This window comes from Mustela erminea, chromosome 20, assembly GCF_009829155.1.
Source record: "Mustela erminea isolate mMusErm1 chromosome 20, mMusErm1.Pri, whole genome shotgun sequence".
In the NCBI taxonomy this organism is placed as follows: domain Eukaryota; kingdom Metazoa; phylum Chordata; class Mammalia; order Carnivora; family Mustelidae; genus Mustela; species Mustela erminea.
This window is the reverse complement of record NC_045633.1, coordinates 5,243,457-5,262,169: the sequence shown is the minus strand read 5'-3', so window position 1 is coordinate 5,262,169 and position 18,713 is coordinate 5,243,457. Positions and strand designations below refer to the sequence as shown.

The window sequence follows — 18,713 nt, the reverse complement described above, 5'->3', positions numbered from 1 at the left end:
ATAAGGACAGACATAGGGTTCAATGGAATAGAATTGAGAATGTAGAAATAGACCCTCATATTTGCAGTCAATTAATTTTCAACAAAGGCATCAAGACAACCTAGTGGGAGAAAGTACAGCCTTTTCAACAAATGCAGGGATAACTGGATCTCGCATGCAAAAGAATGAAGTTGAATTTCTGCCTCACACCATGCACAAAAATTAACTCACAATGGATCAAAGCCCTAAATGTTAAGTACCAAAACCATTAGACTCTTAGAAGAAAACTTAGATCTAAATCTTTGTGGCCTTGGCACCAAAGACACAAACAGAAAAAAAAAAAATAGGTAATTGACATCAAAATTAAAAATTCTTATGGTTTAAAGGACATCATTGAAAAGTGAAAAGACAGCCATAGAATGGGAGATACAAATTTTGCAAATCATATTTCTGATAAGGAGCTTGTACTAATATAGATAAAGAAGTCTTACAATCCCAAGATACAAAGAAAATAACTCAAAGAATGGGCCAAAAAATCTTAATAGTTCCCCTAGAAGATATACACGTGTCCAATAAACATTTGAAAAGATGTCAACATCATTAGTTATCAGGGAAATGCAAATCAAACCCACAATGAGATGCCACTTCCCACACACAAGAATGGCTAAAATAAAAAGGATGGATGAAACAAGGGTTGGAGATTATAGGAGAGTTGGAACCTTTATACACTGTTGGCAGGAATGTAAAATAGTGCAACCACTTTGGAAAACAGCTTGGATGTTCCTCAAAAAATTAATCCAGTAATTCGACTCACAAAGAATCAAAGTTAATTTGGTGCAACCACTTTGGAAAACAGCTTGGAAGTCCCTCAAAAAGTTAATCCAGTAATTCCACTCACAAAAAAATTAAAAACAACAACAACAAGTGTTCAAACAAAAACTTGCACATGAATATTCATAACAGCATTATTCATAATATAAAAAAAGGAAATAAGTGAAATGTCCATCTTCCAATGCATGGATGAAAAAATGTAGTATAGTCATACAGTGGAATAATCAGGAACAAAAAGAAGTGAAGTACTGATATGTGCTACAACATGGATGAGCTGTGAAAACATGCTAAGTGGAAGAAGCTGAACTTAAAAAACCACTTAATGTATGTATCGTCCCATTTCTATGACACGTCCAAAATAGGCAAATTCACAGAAGTAGAAAACAGATTAGTAATTGCCTAAGGCTGTGGGCAGAAGTGAGATGGAGGAGGTGTTAGAAGCGTGGGGGAAGTTTGGATGAAATAGGGGGTACTTCTAAGGGGTCGAGAGTGTCTTGTTGTGGTGATGGTTGCACAGCTTTGAATATACTAAAAACCACGTCCATTTAAAATTGGTGAATTCTATGGTGTGTGATTATAGTTTCAATTAATATTTTTTACAAAAATAGCAGTGGTGAATCACTCATATCAGTGAAGATTAGAGTTGGCTAAGCAATTGTGTGCTTGCTAAGGCTATTATAATTGAGAAAAATGTTTTATTGGGAAAACATTCTTTGTGGAATAGTTATCAACATTTTGACAGTCTTATTTCATCTCATAATATATTTTTAAAGATCAATGATTATCTGGGACCATATAAACTCTTTTACATATTTAGAATACAAATTTAACATTTTTTTCAGATGTCCACAGAATGACTAGAAAAACTCACTCCTCTTTTGTCTTTCTCCTTTACTCTCATACAACTATCATACTCACAACACTTCTGATGCCATTGTGGGTTTTTTTTTCCCACGCAAGGCAATCTCTATGATACCAGCTGGGTATCCTACAATTCAATTCAATTCAATTTTGACACTAACTGGAGTAGCTCAGAACCCATATATTAAGGGTCCAATCCCACAAGACTGCCCACCCCATTATGGATGCCATTCACAAGTGGTAGGTCCCAGGTTACCCACAACTTCTGCTGGCTACAAATCAGAGGTTCCCATAACCACCCTTAGCCCCCACTTTGAATTCAAGTATTTGCTAGAACAGCTCATAGAACTAAGAGAAATACTTATTTACATTTACCAGGATAACATGTTAAGAGATGAAGACGTACATAGAGTAAGGTCTAGGTGGGTCCGGAGCACAGGAGCTCTGTCCCTGTGGAGTTGGGGTACTGTAGCCTCCTGGCATGTGGTTGTGTTCACCACCAACATGGAGGTTCTGCAGACCCCATACCATTGGATTTTTATGGAGGCTTCATCATGTCAGCAGGATAAGTTACTGACTCCGTTTCCACTCGACTCCCCTCTGTGGAGAATGAGGAGGGGAGGAGTGGTGGAGCTGAAACTACAAGCTTCCAATCATCTAATCATAGCTTGGTCTTTTTGGTGACCAGCTCCTGTCAAGAGGCCACCCAGGAGCCCACCCAGTGTTTTCTCATTAGAATGAAAGGCACTACTATCTCCTAGGAAATTCGGGGGCATTTAGGAACTCTGCCAGGAACTGGAATCAAATATCAAATATTAGAACAAAAAAATTTCTTAGTGCTCTGATCACTTAGGAAATTACAAGGGTTTGGGGAGTTCTGTGCAGGAACTGGGGGCAGAGACCAACGTATTTCTTTTCTATTAATACAGAAAAAACACCAGAACTGAGGATGAGAATCGTCTATTTTGTTTACATACTGAATACTTTATGACTCAGAAATGCTTTCAGATGCAAGTAACAAGAAACCCAACCACAGTGGCTTATACAAACGCAAAGCTCCCTCTTTCTTCATATGAGAAATCTGAAAGAAGGCAGCTGCTGATATTGGTTCAGATGCTCAACAATGTCAAAGCAAATATTTCTGGGGTTCTCTTGGTATATCTCAACATTAGCAGTCAAGACAGGAAGAAGGAGGAAGACAGGACAACACCAACATCAGAAAAGTAAAATCTGAAAAAAATTAAAAAAAAATCTTTCCTGGGAACACCGCCAACTTCCACTTACCTCTAGGTCACATGGCCACCTCTGGTTGTCAAGTAGATGGGAAAAGGAGGGTCAGGGATGACAATAAGAAGCAGGACACCAACCAACAATATCTGCTGGGATCCCAATGTCTTTAACAATTTTTGGTATATAGTAGGAGTTATCTCCATAGATAAATATCTGTCAAATGCATATAGTAGAATATTTATTCACAAATATTCAGCCCTCTTCCGTTGAGAGGATAAGATGTCCGTGCTCTGTTGAATTCGGGTATCTGAACATTCTTCAGCCAATGAAATGGACACAGAAGTGGCTTTAAGAGCCAGGTCCTCCTTTCTCTGCCCCTGTGATCATGGAAGCATGTGTCAAAATGGAGCTTCTATCAGCTCAGGTCCTTGAATGAGCATGACGAGAAGAACACCCAGCTTGCCCATGTTATTTGAGCCACTGGGAATTTTTAGTTGTTACTACGGCTTAACCTAACCCATCCTGACTGATACAATGTATATACCCAGGCAAAGAAATCCACAACAAATCCCTAAATTAAAATTTTACAAACTGTATTTCCTGATCACATTAATAGAAAGACTATGCCTAAATTAAGATAAATGGTAGCCATCTGGAAATTAAACAAAATAAAAAATAGCCCTTCTGTCAAAGTGGAAATTGATACTGAAAAAACAGGCTACACATTTAAGATGATGAGAATACTGTATAAAAATACATATGGGGGTATGACTAAAGTTATTCTTAGTAAAATCCATAATCCAAAGCTGTGATTACTAAAATAAATATGCTTAAACATTGAAGATTGAGAATAATTGGATTAAGAATTCAAAATAAAAAGCTAGAAAATGAACAGCAAAATAAAAGCAAGAGAAGAAATTAATAAAGGTAAGAGCCTACATTAATCACAAAGCAAAAAGTCAGTGGAATTGATTAATCAAATCAAGGACCAGAACTTTGAAAGGATAAATCAAATAGACAAATCTCTGAGAAGTGTGATTTCCCTCAAAGCAGGTAGAAACATAAACAGATATTCAATGTAAGGCATGAGCAAAGGACAGTATAAATTGCTACAAGATTTCTGGTGGGCGGATTGACACAACTGTCAAAATGTAAAATGTGCGTACCTTGAAAACTTGATGAATAAATACATGTTAGGTTGAATTGAATGAGGATCTGAAATGTTGAAGTCTCATGGAAAAATACTACCCTTCTATAAGAAGTTTGGAACCCAGACTTGGTGAAGAGTGGATAAAGTGGAACCATCTTCTCCATCAGCTTTTGGAGACCTATGTGTCTCCATCATTTTGGTCCTGGAGATGGGCCATATGACCGTGGCTTCATGATTCTGTGATTCAGTCCTATACAAAGGGGGTGATCCCAGCTATCTTACTTACCTTCCTGCTTCCCTTTTGGAAATTTTTCCTGGATTGACAGATAAAATCATCCCCAGTCTCCCAGAATTCCCCAGACTTGATGGGTGTTCACTGTAATGCCTTCTCCACTCACCGAACTGTCCTTGTCTGATGCCTCCAGGGAATATCCTTAAGTCGTTTTACCCCTTCTCATGCTATGAACCAAGGCCTTTTGGAACTCAGGTTCACATCGCCTTCTCTTTCACCATGTTGGCTTAGGCTTTAATCGGCACTTACGGGTGGAGGACTGGAGCTCATTCTGAGCTCTGGACCTCACTCTGTCCTTAGCATCTCCATCACCCATGGGAAGATTTCTTTAATGCCCAGAATCCTAGAATGCAAAGTGCAGATACCTCCATGCATCTGGCCTAGAATAGTCCCTGGCCATTGGGATTTGTGGCCATAAATGAATGATAGACTATTCATTCACTTATGCATGTTTGCATTTATTCGTTTACTCTAGTCACTCAAAAAGATTTATTTGCATACCGGATTCAGCAGTGAAACCAACAGGAAAATCCTTACCCTCCTAAAGCTAACATTCTAGTAGGGTGGATAAACAATAACAAAAGAAAAAAGTAGGTGAATTATAGTATACGTCAGTAGTAAAATCTATGGAGAAAAATAAAACAGAGGTGGAGGACAGGGGCAGAGGCCACACCGAGAGATGACATTTGGATAAAGGTGTGAAGAATTGAAGGCTGGAACTTTCCAGGAGAGACATATTCCAGTCAGAGGGAATGGCAAGTGCAAAGCCCTGAAGGGAAGCCTGTGAAGAGTATCTGAGGAGACAGCAGGGAGGTCAGTGGTGCTGGAGCTCAAGGAGCAAAGGGATGGGCAGTAGGAGGTAAGGCCAGAGAGAACAGCAGGCTGAAGGCCATTGTCAAAACTGTGGCTTTCTTCTGAGTGGGCTGGAGCCACTGGAGGAACCTCAGATGGGGAGGGACATGAGAGGACTCCAGCTGCTCTGTGGCAAACACGCTGTCATGAAGCTGAATAAACACAGGAGGCCAGTCAAGAGGCTTCTGTAACAATCCGGTGGCAGGTGATGGTGGTGTGGACCTGGGTGATGGCACAGAGGTGAGAAGGGGGTTGTGAAGAAAGGTGATAGTGACAGCTCCAAGGCCAGCATTGAACACCCAGGACACACACTTCCTGTAGGAATCCCTGCAAGATAGCGTGGGATCTCATGGCTCATCTTCTAACCCCTTTCTCTCCGAGGACCTGCATGAGGTTATTTCTGAAAGCTGTTCCCAAGAACTCTGTGCTTCTCCCTCCAGAGGGCTCTGTTCCCCACTGTTGGATGAAAAATGAATAAGATGAGAACACCGAGTGAAGTTCGGGCTCATCTGAATTCTGCCTTGGACGCCTTGCTCTCTTCAGTGACAGGAAAAAAACATCACCATGTAAGTTGCTCAATGAAAAACAATATTTAATTAGGGCTGAGAGAGTTAGACAAGCAAACAATTAAATGTTCTGTTACAATCAGTCTTTAGCCATTTAAGCTTCAGTTCAATAAGGAATCATTACAAAGGTCTAATAGAAATGAAAATATAAATAGGGTAGTTTGGTGTTGCATTTCCACCGTTGCCTCAGCCTTGCAGATCTAAAGTCAGTTTGGCCATGGCAGATGAAGGCACCCAGCGACAAGGGGACTTAGGCAGGAAGGGGGTCGAAGGCAAGCATGTCCACCAGCTGACGGGCGTGCAAGCAGGAGCCTTTCAGCTAAGCCTGTTTCATCCTGCACAACAGGGGCTTTTTCATTTCATTTTTAATGTCTGAGAAGCAACACGAGAATTGTGCCTGGGAGGCAGGAGAGGCAGCTTAAAAGAAGCTTCTAGATGTCTTGTGAGATGCTGGATTATAGAATAAATATGTCTAATAAAATCCCCCTGGTTTCCCAGCTTTGAGGATTTGGAAATAACTTTAAGACTGCTTCTTGAAGGACTTGCTTCACTGCAACTGGAAAACTACCTGCTCAGGGCACCACGATCACAGACGAGGGCTTTGGGATAAAGATATCATCCATCACCGAGGTCTGAGTCTCTGCAGCCAGCACACCTGTGCAGCCTTCTGGGGATGTAGAGAGGCAAGTCCAGTAATCTCTTCTTTGCATCCTTTCAATACCTTTTCCTCTCAAGGAGTTCCCGTCTTTCCTCTGGAATATCCAGTGTGTCATAGGCTTTGGTTGGTTGTTGTCCTAAGATAAGTTAGGTCTTTGCAATGGCAAGTGATAGAAAATCCCACTCAAATTTGTTTAGGTAAAATGGAGAAATTGTTGGCTTGTGTAATTGAAGAGTCTGACACTGGATCTAGCTTTGGACATGACTGGATCCAGATACTGAAATGAAGTCCGTGGGAATGTGTCTCCCTCAGCCTTGTCTCTACTTTCCTGGGTGTTGGCATCATTCAGATAAGCTTTCCTTGTGTAATGTCAAGAGGACTTCTGGAAACACCAGGTTTACATATCGGTCTTTCAGCAATGGTAGTGGAGAAACGACTTCTCCTAATACCTCTAGTCAAAGACAGTTTGGGTTATGTGGCTGCTTGCAATCTGATTTTGGTGCCCAGAGGAGTGGAACACTCAGATTGGCCAGACTAAGGCTACATGCCCATCCTTGGATCCAGAGATGGGGTGATCACTTGATCATGAATGGGAGAAGGGTGGTTTCCCAGAGGAAAATCAGAGTACAGTTTCCAAAAGCAGATGTTTGCTAGGTAACAGTAACAGATTACCCCACATCCTTGCCTGCTGGTTTTCACAGTCATGATCAGAAGCTTGTAGGTCTCTATAAGCTTAAGACACACTGGGCATGGTAAGATGGCGGTTGTAGCTTCATCACAAAGGTAGTGGCCAGTGAGGGGAGACAGTCTGGACACCATGAGATGACAGAGATCCTGCCCTTGATCTTCCAATATCTTTTAGGCTCTGAACTGTGGACTTGTAGTTCCCTTATGTACTTTAGGGTCTTGTTCAAGACCAGTCAAGAGCCAGGGAAATACACACATAAAATGAGGCACAGAATGTCTCAGGCTCGTGGATCCAGGCCTTGAAAAAAGACCCTCTTTTTTCATTGCATTAGTCTTTGCTTGCCATTAGAACTGTCATATCGAGAGCAAAAGTTTGCAAACTTTTTGTAAAGTGCCCCAGATATTAAATATTTGAGGTTTTGCAGGGCTTCATGGCAACTACTCAACCCTGCCATTAGAGTACAAAAGCACCCATAGACAAAAGTAAACAATAGGTATGTCTTTGTGTCAATAAAACTTTATTTACAAAAGCAGGCCACAGGCCAGTATTGGGCCATGGACCATAATTTGCTGGCCTCTGATTCAGAGCACTATTGCAGGTTGGGCTCCTTGGAACACCACAGTGGAGAGAGAGTACAAAAGGTTTTTCGAGGAGTAATACCTGTAAAGAAAATGGGAAAGGCAAGATGGGGTCCAAGAAGCCCTGAGACAACGCTGCAGACCTCATGAGGTCTCTGCCAACCCAGGGGGAGCTTCAGCGCCCAGGCTGTCCTTTAGAGAAGTCCTGCATTGGCAGAAATGACCACATCCTAGTACTACCACCTTGCTCAGTCTCATTGGCCAGTAGCCAACCACGAAGAGCATTACTTTGGTTCAAATGCTGAAGGAGGACCCTGAAGGACCTGCCAGATGGAGGCTGTCAGTTATTCAGACTGCTTGCCCTTGGGCAACTGGCTTCTCTTGAAGGCGGACTTGAGTGGTGTATCTCTGAGTCTTCCTCAAGCCTCCAGATCAAGCAGTAAATGTGGGGGAAGCAGTTAGGGAGGAAAAGTAGGACTTTGGCTTGCCTCCAGGATGGGCCAAAAGGTTTAGATTTGGGACAGAAGCCCTCCAGTACAAAGTGTGACTTCGCCTTTGTCTTAAGAACCTGTGATGGCATGCAGAGGGCTGTCTCCCGGCCAGACTCATCATGGCCACCACATCTGAGAGTACTCAAACTTATTTTTTTCCATTGGCAAACTTTTGGTTATAGTTTGGCTTCCCATGTGGCTTTCCTTACAGTAAAGACTGTGCCGGCCATTGGGCTTAAGTGAACAGTTGTATTTCTCATTGTAAATGAAGACTTTGAAATTACACTTTACCTACCAGCCTCTGTTTCTAATAAGTCTGCCTCACAGAAATGGGTCCCCTGCCAGAGTCTGGACAACATTTCAGCCTTATGAACTGAGAAGTGGGCTGTGACCCACCAAAACAAATGCCACTCTGAAGGGTTTCTGGAAATTAAGGAGGCCACCTTCCTTAGAAACTCCCCTGATGGGTCAAGTTCTTCTTTGGACCTTCTACATGACAAATATTTGAGAAGGTTTTTTGGGTGAATGACAACCTCCAAGTCTTGTAAGATGTAGAAGGCCCCACCATTCACCAACACCTGTTTAACCATGAGACCAGTGCCGGAATTAATAATCATAAGCAGAATTCAAACCCTCCTGCTGTGGGTCTGAAAGACACATGACTCTCAGGCAAAGGCTGCACTTTCCTGCCTCCCTTGCAGCTGGCTGAACATGGCCGTGGATCTAAGTTCTAGCCAGTGGGCTGTGGAGATAAACCACTGGTGTATGTTGAGTTATGCTCTTACAGAAAAAGGGGCATACCTTCCCCACTTTCTCTTCCCTTTTCTGCTGTCTGGGATATGGATGTGATTATTAGAGGAGTCCTCTTGGTCTGCAAGATAGAAACCATGCAATGCGGGAGGCAGAGCAATGAACTAGAAGGATCCTCATATCTGGATGATTTGCAAACATCATATCAAACACTGACTGCCTAGCTAGACTTTTTTTTCTTAAGATTTTATTTGTTTATTTGACAGGAAGACACACTGAGAGAGGGAACACAAGCAGGGGGAGTGGGAGAGGGAGAAACAGACTCCCCACTGAGCAGGGAGCCCAATGTGGGGCTCGATCCCAGGACCCTGGGATCATGACCTGAACCGAAGGCAGATACTTAACGACTAAGCCACCCAGGCACCCCTATCTAGGCTTTTTAATGACAGAGAAATTAATTCTTAACTTTTAAAGCCACTATTATTTTGGGTCCCTTTCTAATAAACTGCTGCACTGATATCCTAATGAATTCAGGTCTTTTCTTCCTTATGTATGCAGCGAGAGAGGATCAGCAGAAGAATGCAGGCTCTTGATGAATGTCTAAGAGGGTACAGTGTGGGCAAAGGAGCTGTGAGCTGAGGGTTAAGGAACGGTGGCCAAAGGCTGGTCGAGGAGATGGATAGCTCTGGCCCCAGTGCCAAGGTCTTAACTGGGGAAGAGAGAGAGAGTGATCAGGAAACACCAGAGAACACTGTGGGGTGTTTGCTGTATTCTAGGCAATGTGTCAGCCCTTTACATATTACCTAATCTGTGGGCCAGTAAGTCCCAGGAATGCGAGAACTTCATAGTGGTTGGCCACTCTCTCCCTGCGGCCTAGTGCCTGGTTCATAGTAGGCCCTCAATAAATATTTGAGGAATGAATGGATAAATTATCCGACAGTAATTCAATCAATGAGATCAGTAGTACTAGCTTGATTTTAGCCAATGAAGAAAGCAAGATTCAGAAACATTATGTAATTTGCCCAAGGTTGCACAGGTGGTAAGCCGCTGGACCAGGATTCGAAAGCAGGTGGGTCTGTTGCAAAGCTTTGGCTCTTTTCTCTGCTTGGATATCATCTCTTTTGGAAGGACAGAATTTTATGCTTATATGGTCAGAGAAGCAGTATTTCTACGTGGATCCGTGTTATCCAAACAACTAGTCTTAAATTCTGCTTTGAAGTAGCATAGAATCCCTTCAGGATATCTGTGTCTTTAGGCTGAAACCATTGTGTGAGTCCAGGGTGCAGGGGGGTCCACTGGGGGTAGAGAAAAAGAAAAATCTGAAAGGAGCCCAGGTTAGCATGAACCTTATTTCTGTGCCTAGCTCCAAGATGGTTGTCCTGTGTGGGAGAACCCCATCAGATACATTACTGTGACTATGAATTTTTTTCGCACATGTGCAATAGCCAGAGGGCCTGTTGGTGATGAAGACTAACCAAAATAGTGTCCTCGAGTACCAAAGCTGTAATTCACCAGAGAGCTAAGAGCACAGACCCAGTTGCAAATGATTTGTTTTGTCTCTGAAGAGGGGAGCTTTAAAGAATTTGATAGCATTTTTTTAAATTTTTATTTATTTATTTATTTGACAGAGAGAGAGATGACAAGCAGGCAGAGAGGCAGGCAGAGAGAGAGGAGGAAGCAGGCTCCTTGCTGAGCAGAGAGCCCAGTGTGGGGCTCAATCCCAGGACCCTGAGTTCATGACCTGAGCTGAAGGCAGCAGCTTAACCCACTGAGCCACCCAGGCGCCCCTTGATAGCATTTTTTAAATGGGGAGAGTTCATTTGAAAATCTAGGGCTTGAGCAGCATCTGCCTTCCTTAAATGGGGGCCCAGGTCACCACTCACTGGGGTCCCCCTGGATAGCCCTTGTTTCTATCCCCAGTCTGGCTCTTGGTTCTGTCTGCATTTGTAACTCTCCGATTTAGAGAGCAGAGCAGTGGGACTTCCAGAGGCCAGAAGTGGGCATGGGTCCTCCCCAGGTCCTCACAGCCAAGAGTAGATCACAAGTACGGACTTGGATGCGCAACCCGGAGCCCCGGGTCGATGGGGTCCTTATGTCATTGGGGAGATCAATGCAGCACTTGTGGCACCAGGTCCTGAGCCGGAGGCCACACAAGGCCATAGGAGTGACACCTTCCTGTGGCATGGAGAGTGGCTCCCTCCCCAGCCAGAGCTGCAGAATGTCTCATCATCTTGCTAGGCGTGGGGAGGTGGGCCACTGGTATGTAGGGCTCTAAAGCAGGGGAATGGATGAATGTGTGCGTGGGGTCTGTGTGTGCAGCACTTTCCCCAGGTAGTCTCCGGGTGAGCGGTGTGCATGCCAAGGGAGAGGGGCTTTGTATCCGCTGGCATCTGAGGGAGTGCGCACATCGTGTCTGTGTGACCGTGACCAACGAGGAGCCTGTGCCGTGAACAGAGGGCGTGAGGCATGTGTGCAGCATCTGAATGAATGTGCTTAATTGTTATCATCACACAGCTCTTTTATCAGCACATTATTTGTCTAATTGATAGCGGTTCTTCCTCCTCCAGGATAATTCATTCGGATTTCACATTGAGAACAGAACTAAGAGCCATCCATCCTTGTTTTGCAGGGTGTTAGGGACTGATCTTTTGATTCTGGTTTGCCTGTCTGGGTAGTTGGTTAGCTGGCTAGTTGAGTGGTTGTACTTTAACCTGAGTGAGTTTCCTGTCTTTTTTTCTGAGCTACATCTTCGGCTCGTTCAATGGAGTCATCAAAACCCAGTTCTCTCTGCAGCTCATTGCCACAGAATTGTTTTCTTTCTTTTTTCCTTTCATTTTTATAAAAAAAATTTTAATGAGTTTAAATCATCTCAGAATATATTAGATTATCCTCTCCCTTATGTTGGATGTTCATAGGGATGGAAGTCATCTTTTCTCCTCTTAATTGAACAGGGGCTGACTGCTGGGAGGTTTGGTATGCTGCCCCAAATGTCCCTGAACATCCACAGCTGGGCTTCTGTCAGCTCTGTAAACAGCAAGGCCAGGCCAGGGCGGAGGTGCTCCAGCATTTAGAGCTGGAACCTCGGCGTGTGAACAAAACCTGTTCAAGGCACCCGTTTGAAGCCCTCCTGAATCCCCGGTGGCCGAGTCCTCCCTTAATTGGCAACCATCTGCCTCATACAATAATTCACAGGGACATTCACAGGCCAGCATTTAGGCAGCTTCCTGTTTTGCAAATGATTTGTGATTCATTATGAACAAAAGATTGCCCTTCAGATGACCTGTCAGGTAAGGGGCTGGGGTCCATAGGAATCTGTCCTCCGAGTTCTGAGGAGTAGAAGAGATCCAAAGGACCGTGGTCGTGCGGGGGCGATGCAGGGCAGGCTTGCTGCTAGCTTATACAGTGCCTTTGTGTGGATTTGCAAGATGTCCCCCTCTGGGCTGACACAGCGCCATGGCCACACTGTCAAGGGGAGGGTTCCTTCTTAGGGAGAAAATGTGCCTCTTTCCCTTGGCACAGTCAGCCCTGTGCCCTGTGCCAGAGAGTGTACTTTAGTTAAGAGAGTGTGGCCTGCATTTCAGGGCCCCTTGGCCAGGTGCTTTAGTGCAGGAGTCCTGAAGCAGTCGCCACTCATTCTCTTGTGGCAACTGGGCGAGCCTCTCCTGGTGCTAGTTCTTCCCACCTCGACAGTATTAAAAACAAGACAACAGGCCCCAAATTAGAGTCGCTTATGCCAAGTTCCACCTCACCAAACCAAGGCTTACCTTAGTTACAGTTTTGGCTCTCCCAGAAATGGAAGCTTAAACCATGAGTCAAATAATCTGCCTGATAAATCCCTTTCATCCCCTAAAAGAAATTAACCAACCCTCCCTTTTTTTGCTTCCTTTTTCCTGTTCTCTTCTGCCTATAGAATCTCTTGCCTTATGTAGCTCTTCAGAGCTCCTTTCTATCTGCTAGACTGGATGTTGTCCACTTCACGAGTTGTGGAATATAGCAAGTGAGATCCTTAAAATACACTCAGTTGAATTTTTCTTTTTTAACAAAAGAAAGAACAATCTATCCCTTTAAGCCTTCTCTTTCTCATGTCTTTTTCATGTCAACCATTCTGTTACAATGCTGGTATTATTGGTCCCATTTTAGAGATGGGAAAACAGGATCAGAGAGATTTTCTAAGGCTATGAAGCTTGCCAGCAATTGGATTGGGATGATGAGAACCCAGGCCCATCCGCTCTAAAGCCCATGGCTTTTCAACTACATTTCCTTATAAAAAATCACTGGATGGATTTGGATCTTCTGTGACTGGGATACTGCAGGGCTGGGTCTCTTCGCCTCAGTCCTGTGATAATGCCTTAATGTTACTCTAGCTACCGACTCTTTGCCAGGTTCTGTGATTAATGTTGGGTTTAAGAGGTATATGAGCAAAAGGAGCTTTGTGTCGGAGTGATTGCTAAGTCCTGTCGCCCATCTACCTTGTGTCCATCTCTGTGTCTCCCTGAGAGGTACCTAGGAGAGGAGAAGGAGTTCTGGATTGGAGATCAAGGGTCTGGGAGCCTTGCCTCAGGTTGGCTGATGATTTGCTCTGCAATGCCGTGAGCAACTCACTCCGCAAGGTGACCAACTCATTCAGTCTGTTTTGCTGGAGACTTTCCTGGTTTTAGCACTGAAAGTCATTTCCTGGGAATCTCTCACACCTCTCCACAAACTACCACATTTGGTCACCCTATACTCAACGCCAAAATTCCTGTCAGGATCCTTCAGGAGATTGCAAAGTGCTTTTCAGAAGAGGAACATTTTCTTTTGTTTTTTTGTTATGTAAGTCATGGATGTTGATGGCTGGAAATTGAGATAACAAAAATAAGTATTATGCTAAAATGGTTAATAAACATAAAAGATGCTCAATTTCACTCTTAAAGAAATGCAAATAAAAACAAGAAAGATATCACTTTCACCTCTCAGATTGGAAAAAAATTGAAAACACATACTTAAAGCTGGAGAGACTGTGGAGGACGCATGCCCTTCTATTTTCCATGGTGGGAATGCAAATTGGTGCAATTTTTAGGTCCATTTGGCATATCTATTAGCATCTGAAGGTGTACATCCTTTGTCCTAGCAAATCTATTTTTAAGATTTGGGCCTACAAAAGTACTTGCATAAGTCTATCAGGATGTATACAAAATACTGTTTTTTTTTGTTTTTTTTTTTGTTTTTTTAAAGATTTTATTTATTTATTTGACAGAGAGAAATCACAAGTAGATGGAGAGGTAGGCAGAGAGAGAGAGAGGGAAGCAGGCTCCCTGCTGAGCAGAGAGCCCGATGCAGGCCTCGATCCCAGGACCCTGAGATCATGACCTGAGCCGAAGGCAGCGGCTTAACCCACTGAGCCACCCAGGCGCCCTACAAAATACTGTTCAGTACAGACTTTTTATTGTTGTGAGAGAAAATTGGAACTAATGCAGGATTCCACCAATTGGGGTCAACAATAAAGAAATTGAACATGATAGAATTTTAGACGTCCTCTTCCTGTGATTCCTGTAGACAGGGTTCTCAAATGTCAGTGTGCATCAGAATTTTCTGGAGGGCATGTTTAAACAGATTGCTGAGACTCATTCCCAGAGTTGTTGTTTTAGTAGTCTGGGGTGGAGTCCAGGAATTTGCATTTAAAATTAGCTCCCAAGTGATGCTACTGGTCCCAGGACCAGGCTCTGAGAACCACTGATACTGAGAGAAAAGAGAAACACTTTTTCAAGTGTGACCTTGTCCAGATCTGGGAGGAGCACAGTCAGAGTCAGAAGGCCTGGGAAGGGAACCAGGAGGGAGATGGGATGTACCCTCTGATTTCCCTTCCACTGGCCCGAAGCCTTCGCTTGATCACTCAGAGCATAAGCCAGGTAAAATCCTGGGCAAACAGGAAGCAGGAATGGCTGGGATTCCTACAAAGCAGGTCTCAGCTATGGGCAGAGGGAAAGGAGCAGCTTGAGGGTTGGCCTTGCTAGCAAAGGTACAGGGTGGGGAGGAGGAGACTGGGTGACTTCCGCCAGCTGTGTTTGTTGGTGTCTCTGCTCCTCCCTGGGAAGCTGGCATTCTGGTTTCAAGGACAACATCAGATGCTTGGGGAATAGAGAAGCAGGTGTTCTCTGGAACCAAAGCTTGCAAATGAATTAACAGGTGCTGAGAGCTGCCAGGCAGAGGTGTGTTATGTGTGGATATTGCTTTGTCTTCTTCTCCCTTGAATTCCAGGCTGAAACCAGCCACCTCACCCCTCAGCTAGAGGGCTGCTCTTGAACTTTCTCCATGTGCATACTGTGACTTAATTTGGGACTTTTCCTTAGGTATACAGTTTTACTGTCTTCCCTAGCTAGGGCAATGGTTGTGGCATGATGAAGAGTATGAGAAAGGAGTATGGAAACACCCTTTTCTTGCCTCCCTTTTGGAAACTCCCACAATCCACATCATGACCAGCTTTGCTACAATTTTTCTCAATGTCCCAGGAAAGGTCAATAAAAGGAGGGAAAAGGAAAATAAATCATTGTTACTGCACTGCTCCTCACCCACCCATCTGGGCTCTGGCCCATTGTTGATCTCTGTTCTTTCCATGTTTTATCTTTTGTTTCCACCAGACTTGTCCAGGTCCTTTAAAATGCTATACCTTCAGGGGCGCCTTGGGCAGTTCAGTCAGTTAAGCATCCGACTCTTGATTTCAACTCAGGTCATGATCTCAGGGTGCTAAAGTGGAGCCTCATGTCAGGCTCTGTGCTGAGCATGGAGTCTGCTTAGGATTCTCTCTCTCTCTCCCTCTTAAAAAAAATAAAAAAGATTTAAAAATAATAAAATGCTCTTCCTGCACATTCTACTGCACATTCTGTGCATCACATAGAAAGGGCATTCTGATGCCCACTCACTATTCATGGTCTTATTCTTGAACCACTTTGACCCATTCATCATACCACACTTCCTTCTGGACTTGATTTGACTTGACTTGACCCATTCATCATACCTCACTTCCTTCTGGCCATTGAATTTGTTACCTATTCTCCCACTTGTCTCTGTTCCTCATCCTTCAGATTCATGCCAACTTGGCTCTTCTCAAAAACTCTCTTCGTTCTCCACGCAAGCTTCACTGTCCTATGTTCCCATGGGTAACTCCTACTCTTGGTTCTCCCTGCTAGCTTTTCTCTCACCCTTCCAGTTCCAGTGCCCCGCCCGCAGACAGAGTAGCCCCCAAAGAAAAAGACTGGGAATTTCCTCTAGGGGAATCCCTGCCTTCAACTAGAGAAGAGAAATACGAACTTGAAAGCAGATGTTGAAGGCCAGAGCCGTAAGACTCCAGCCTAACGTGGAGTCAGGTGTACAGCTCATGGGAAGTCTGAGCTGTCCAAGGACTGGAAAGGGCGGGTCAGTGAATGGGACTCTGTGATAAGCCGCCTTAGCAGCATCTCTGCTGTCCATGGTGCTAAACCCCACCAACCCACTGCCTCTAGGAGACGAATAGGATGGAACACTCCACAGGAAGGACCTTAAAACCGACTGTCCTGGAAACGAAGCCCCCCCCCAGGAAGATGCATCCCACTCCATTAACATCTAGTTAAACCGTAGTTATTTCAGGTTGTCTGGTTGGGCTTCAGGTCCACAGACCAAGGAGAGCAGAAATAACATTGAACAGCTGGCCAGGCATTGTGCCTGACACCTTGGCTATACCATTTATCTTAATCTTTAAAATAGCTGGCAGGGGTAGGAAGGATAATTTTTATTTTACTGATAAGGAAATCGAGGCACAGAAAAGGTGCTCACACCTCAGCCAGGCTCCTTCAGCTATTAACTGGTAGAATCAGGGGGCGCCTGAGTGGTTCAGTGGGTTAAAGCTTCTGCCTTCGGCTCAGATCATGATCCCAGGGTCCTGGGATAGAGCCCCGAATCGGGCTTTCTGCTCAGCGGGGAGCCTGCTTCCCTTCCTCTCTATCTGCTTACCTCTCTGCCTACCTGTGATCTCTGTCTGTCAAATAAATAAATAAAATCTTAAAAAAAAAAAAACAAACCTGGTAGAGTCAGGGTTCAGACACAGAGGGGCCCATTCCCAACCTGGAACTGCTGACATTAGACCCATGTGGCCTAAGCCTGGTGCTGACAGCTCTTTGTTAGGCAGCTACTTAAGAGCTGCTGACATTTGGGCAGGTCACCAGATCATACGTTTTCTCCCTGGGACATTTCAAAATTTCAAATCTTTGAGACTCTGAAACCATTTCAAAAGCCCCTCACTGTCCTCAAAAAACACGCACCACACCCACACAAATGAACAAGCTTCATTTGCTTTCTCATTTATGGGAAAGGGATGTGAGTATAAACAAGACATTCAAATTAAAATTGACTGTTTTATTTTAATTGACCTTTGATTTCCAACTCACTATCTCCCTCCTGTCCCCGCTCCGGCCCCTGCCATCGCTCGCTGTGCTCTGTGAGTCATGAGGCCTGAGGCTCAGCAGCTGTAATTGGTTTGTAACTTCCTGGAATGTCAAAGCCAAGATGGAAATTTTACGTATCACTCCACCAATTCCGTCCTGGGTTTAATAATAAGTTGGCAGAAGGGAAGGCAGATTTACAGCGGGAGAGAAATGTAATCAAATTTGGAGGTGAAATGCAATAAGTACAAATGCTAGTTTTCATTTGGAAGCTCCTTAGATAAATGTGATCTCTCCCAGCTTGCCAGCCAAATCTGTTGTTTCTTCTCCTGGAGCGGTGGAGAGCCCTGGTGTAGCAATACTCCTCAGTGGAAGAGTTTGTATCCATGACTGTCCTACCATCAAGCAGAGTGACCCTGGAAGGCCAGGAAAACAATAGTGAAAGACGCACGAAGAGTCTGTTTGGGAGACAAGGCTTAACTGGGACCTCAGACAAACTGAACACTGGAAGGGAAAGTTCTAGCTGAGTCCTTGCTAGGAACCGCATTAAGTGCCTTGCATGCATTGTCTATTCAAGTTTCATGGCAACCATATAAGGAAGTGATGTTATTCCTCCCATATAATAGAGAAACAAAGTGAGTTTTAGGGGTGGCGTTCTCAGGGAGAGCAGAATGAGATTCTGTTTGACTCTGAAGCTTATCTTATTAACCCCTCTCTTCCAGGAATTTTAACAGCTCACATCTCTCGAATACTTACACGCCAGTCACTCTTGAGGTGCTTCGTGAGAACTTCCACAGCATCTCTGTGTGGTAAGTACTCTTCCCATTATTATCTCTGCACACCAGGCAACTCACCATTCTCAAGACTGATCTGGTCAAAGTCAGTGGGTGTCACATGAATAGACGTTTGCATCATCAGCTGTTAGGGAAATGCAAGTTAAAATCACAGTGAGATGCCCCTATACGACTACGGGGATGGTGACAATTCTTTTCCCCCATAAGCTTCTTTTTTCTTTTTTCCTTTTTCAAGTCTTTATTTAAATTCCAGTTTGTTAGCGTAAGTGTAATATTCGTTTCAGGTGTAGAATTTAGTGATTCATCACTTACGTACAACACCCAGTGGTCATCTTAAGAGCTTCCTTAATCCCCATCACCTATGGGATGATTACAGTTTTAAAAAATAGTGGTAACACCAAATGCTGGTGAGGGCAGGGAGGACCGGGATCACTCATTCATTGCTGGTAGGGATGTAAAGTGATTTACGTCCACTCTTGAAAATAGTATGGCAGTTTCCGTGGAAGTTAAATGTGTGCTTATCATATAGCCCAGCAATCGCAGTCTTGGGCATTTGTCCCAGAGCAGTGAAGACCTACGTTCACATAAAACCCCGTGCAT

The 18,713-nt window shown here is 44.0% G+C and overlaps 1 protein-coding gene across 7 annotated transcripts in view; it reads left to right on the top strand.

Moving 5' to 3' along the window:
* The window catches only part of USP31 (ubiquitin specific peptidase 31), a 215,837-nt gene that overhangs the window by 106,218 nt on the left and 90,906 nt on the right, over positions 1 to 18,713 (top strand). For all 7 annotated transcript variants that reach the window (XM_032328545.1, XM_032328544.1, XM_032328543.1 and 4 more), the window contains exon 16: positions 18,042 to 18,128. In XM_032328545.1, the coding sequence (XP_032184436.1) occupies positions 18,042 to 18,128 (87 nt within the window). The remainder of the gene's footprint in view (positions 1 to 18,041; positions 18,129 to 18,713) is intronic.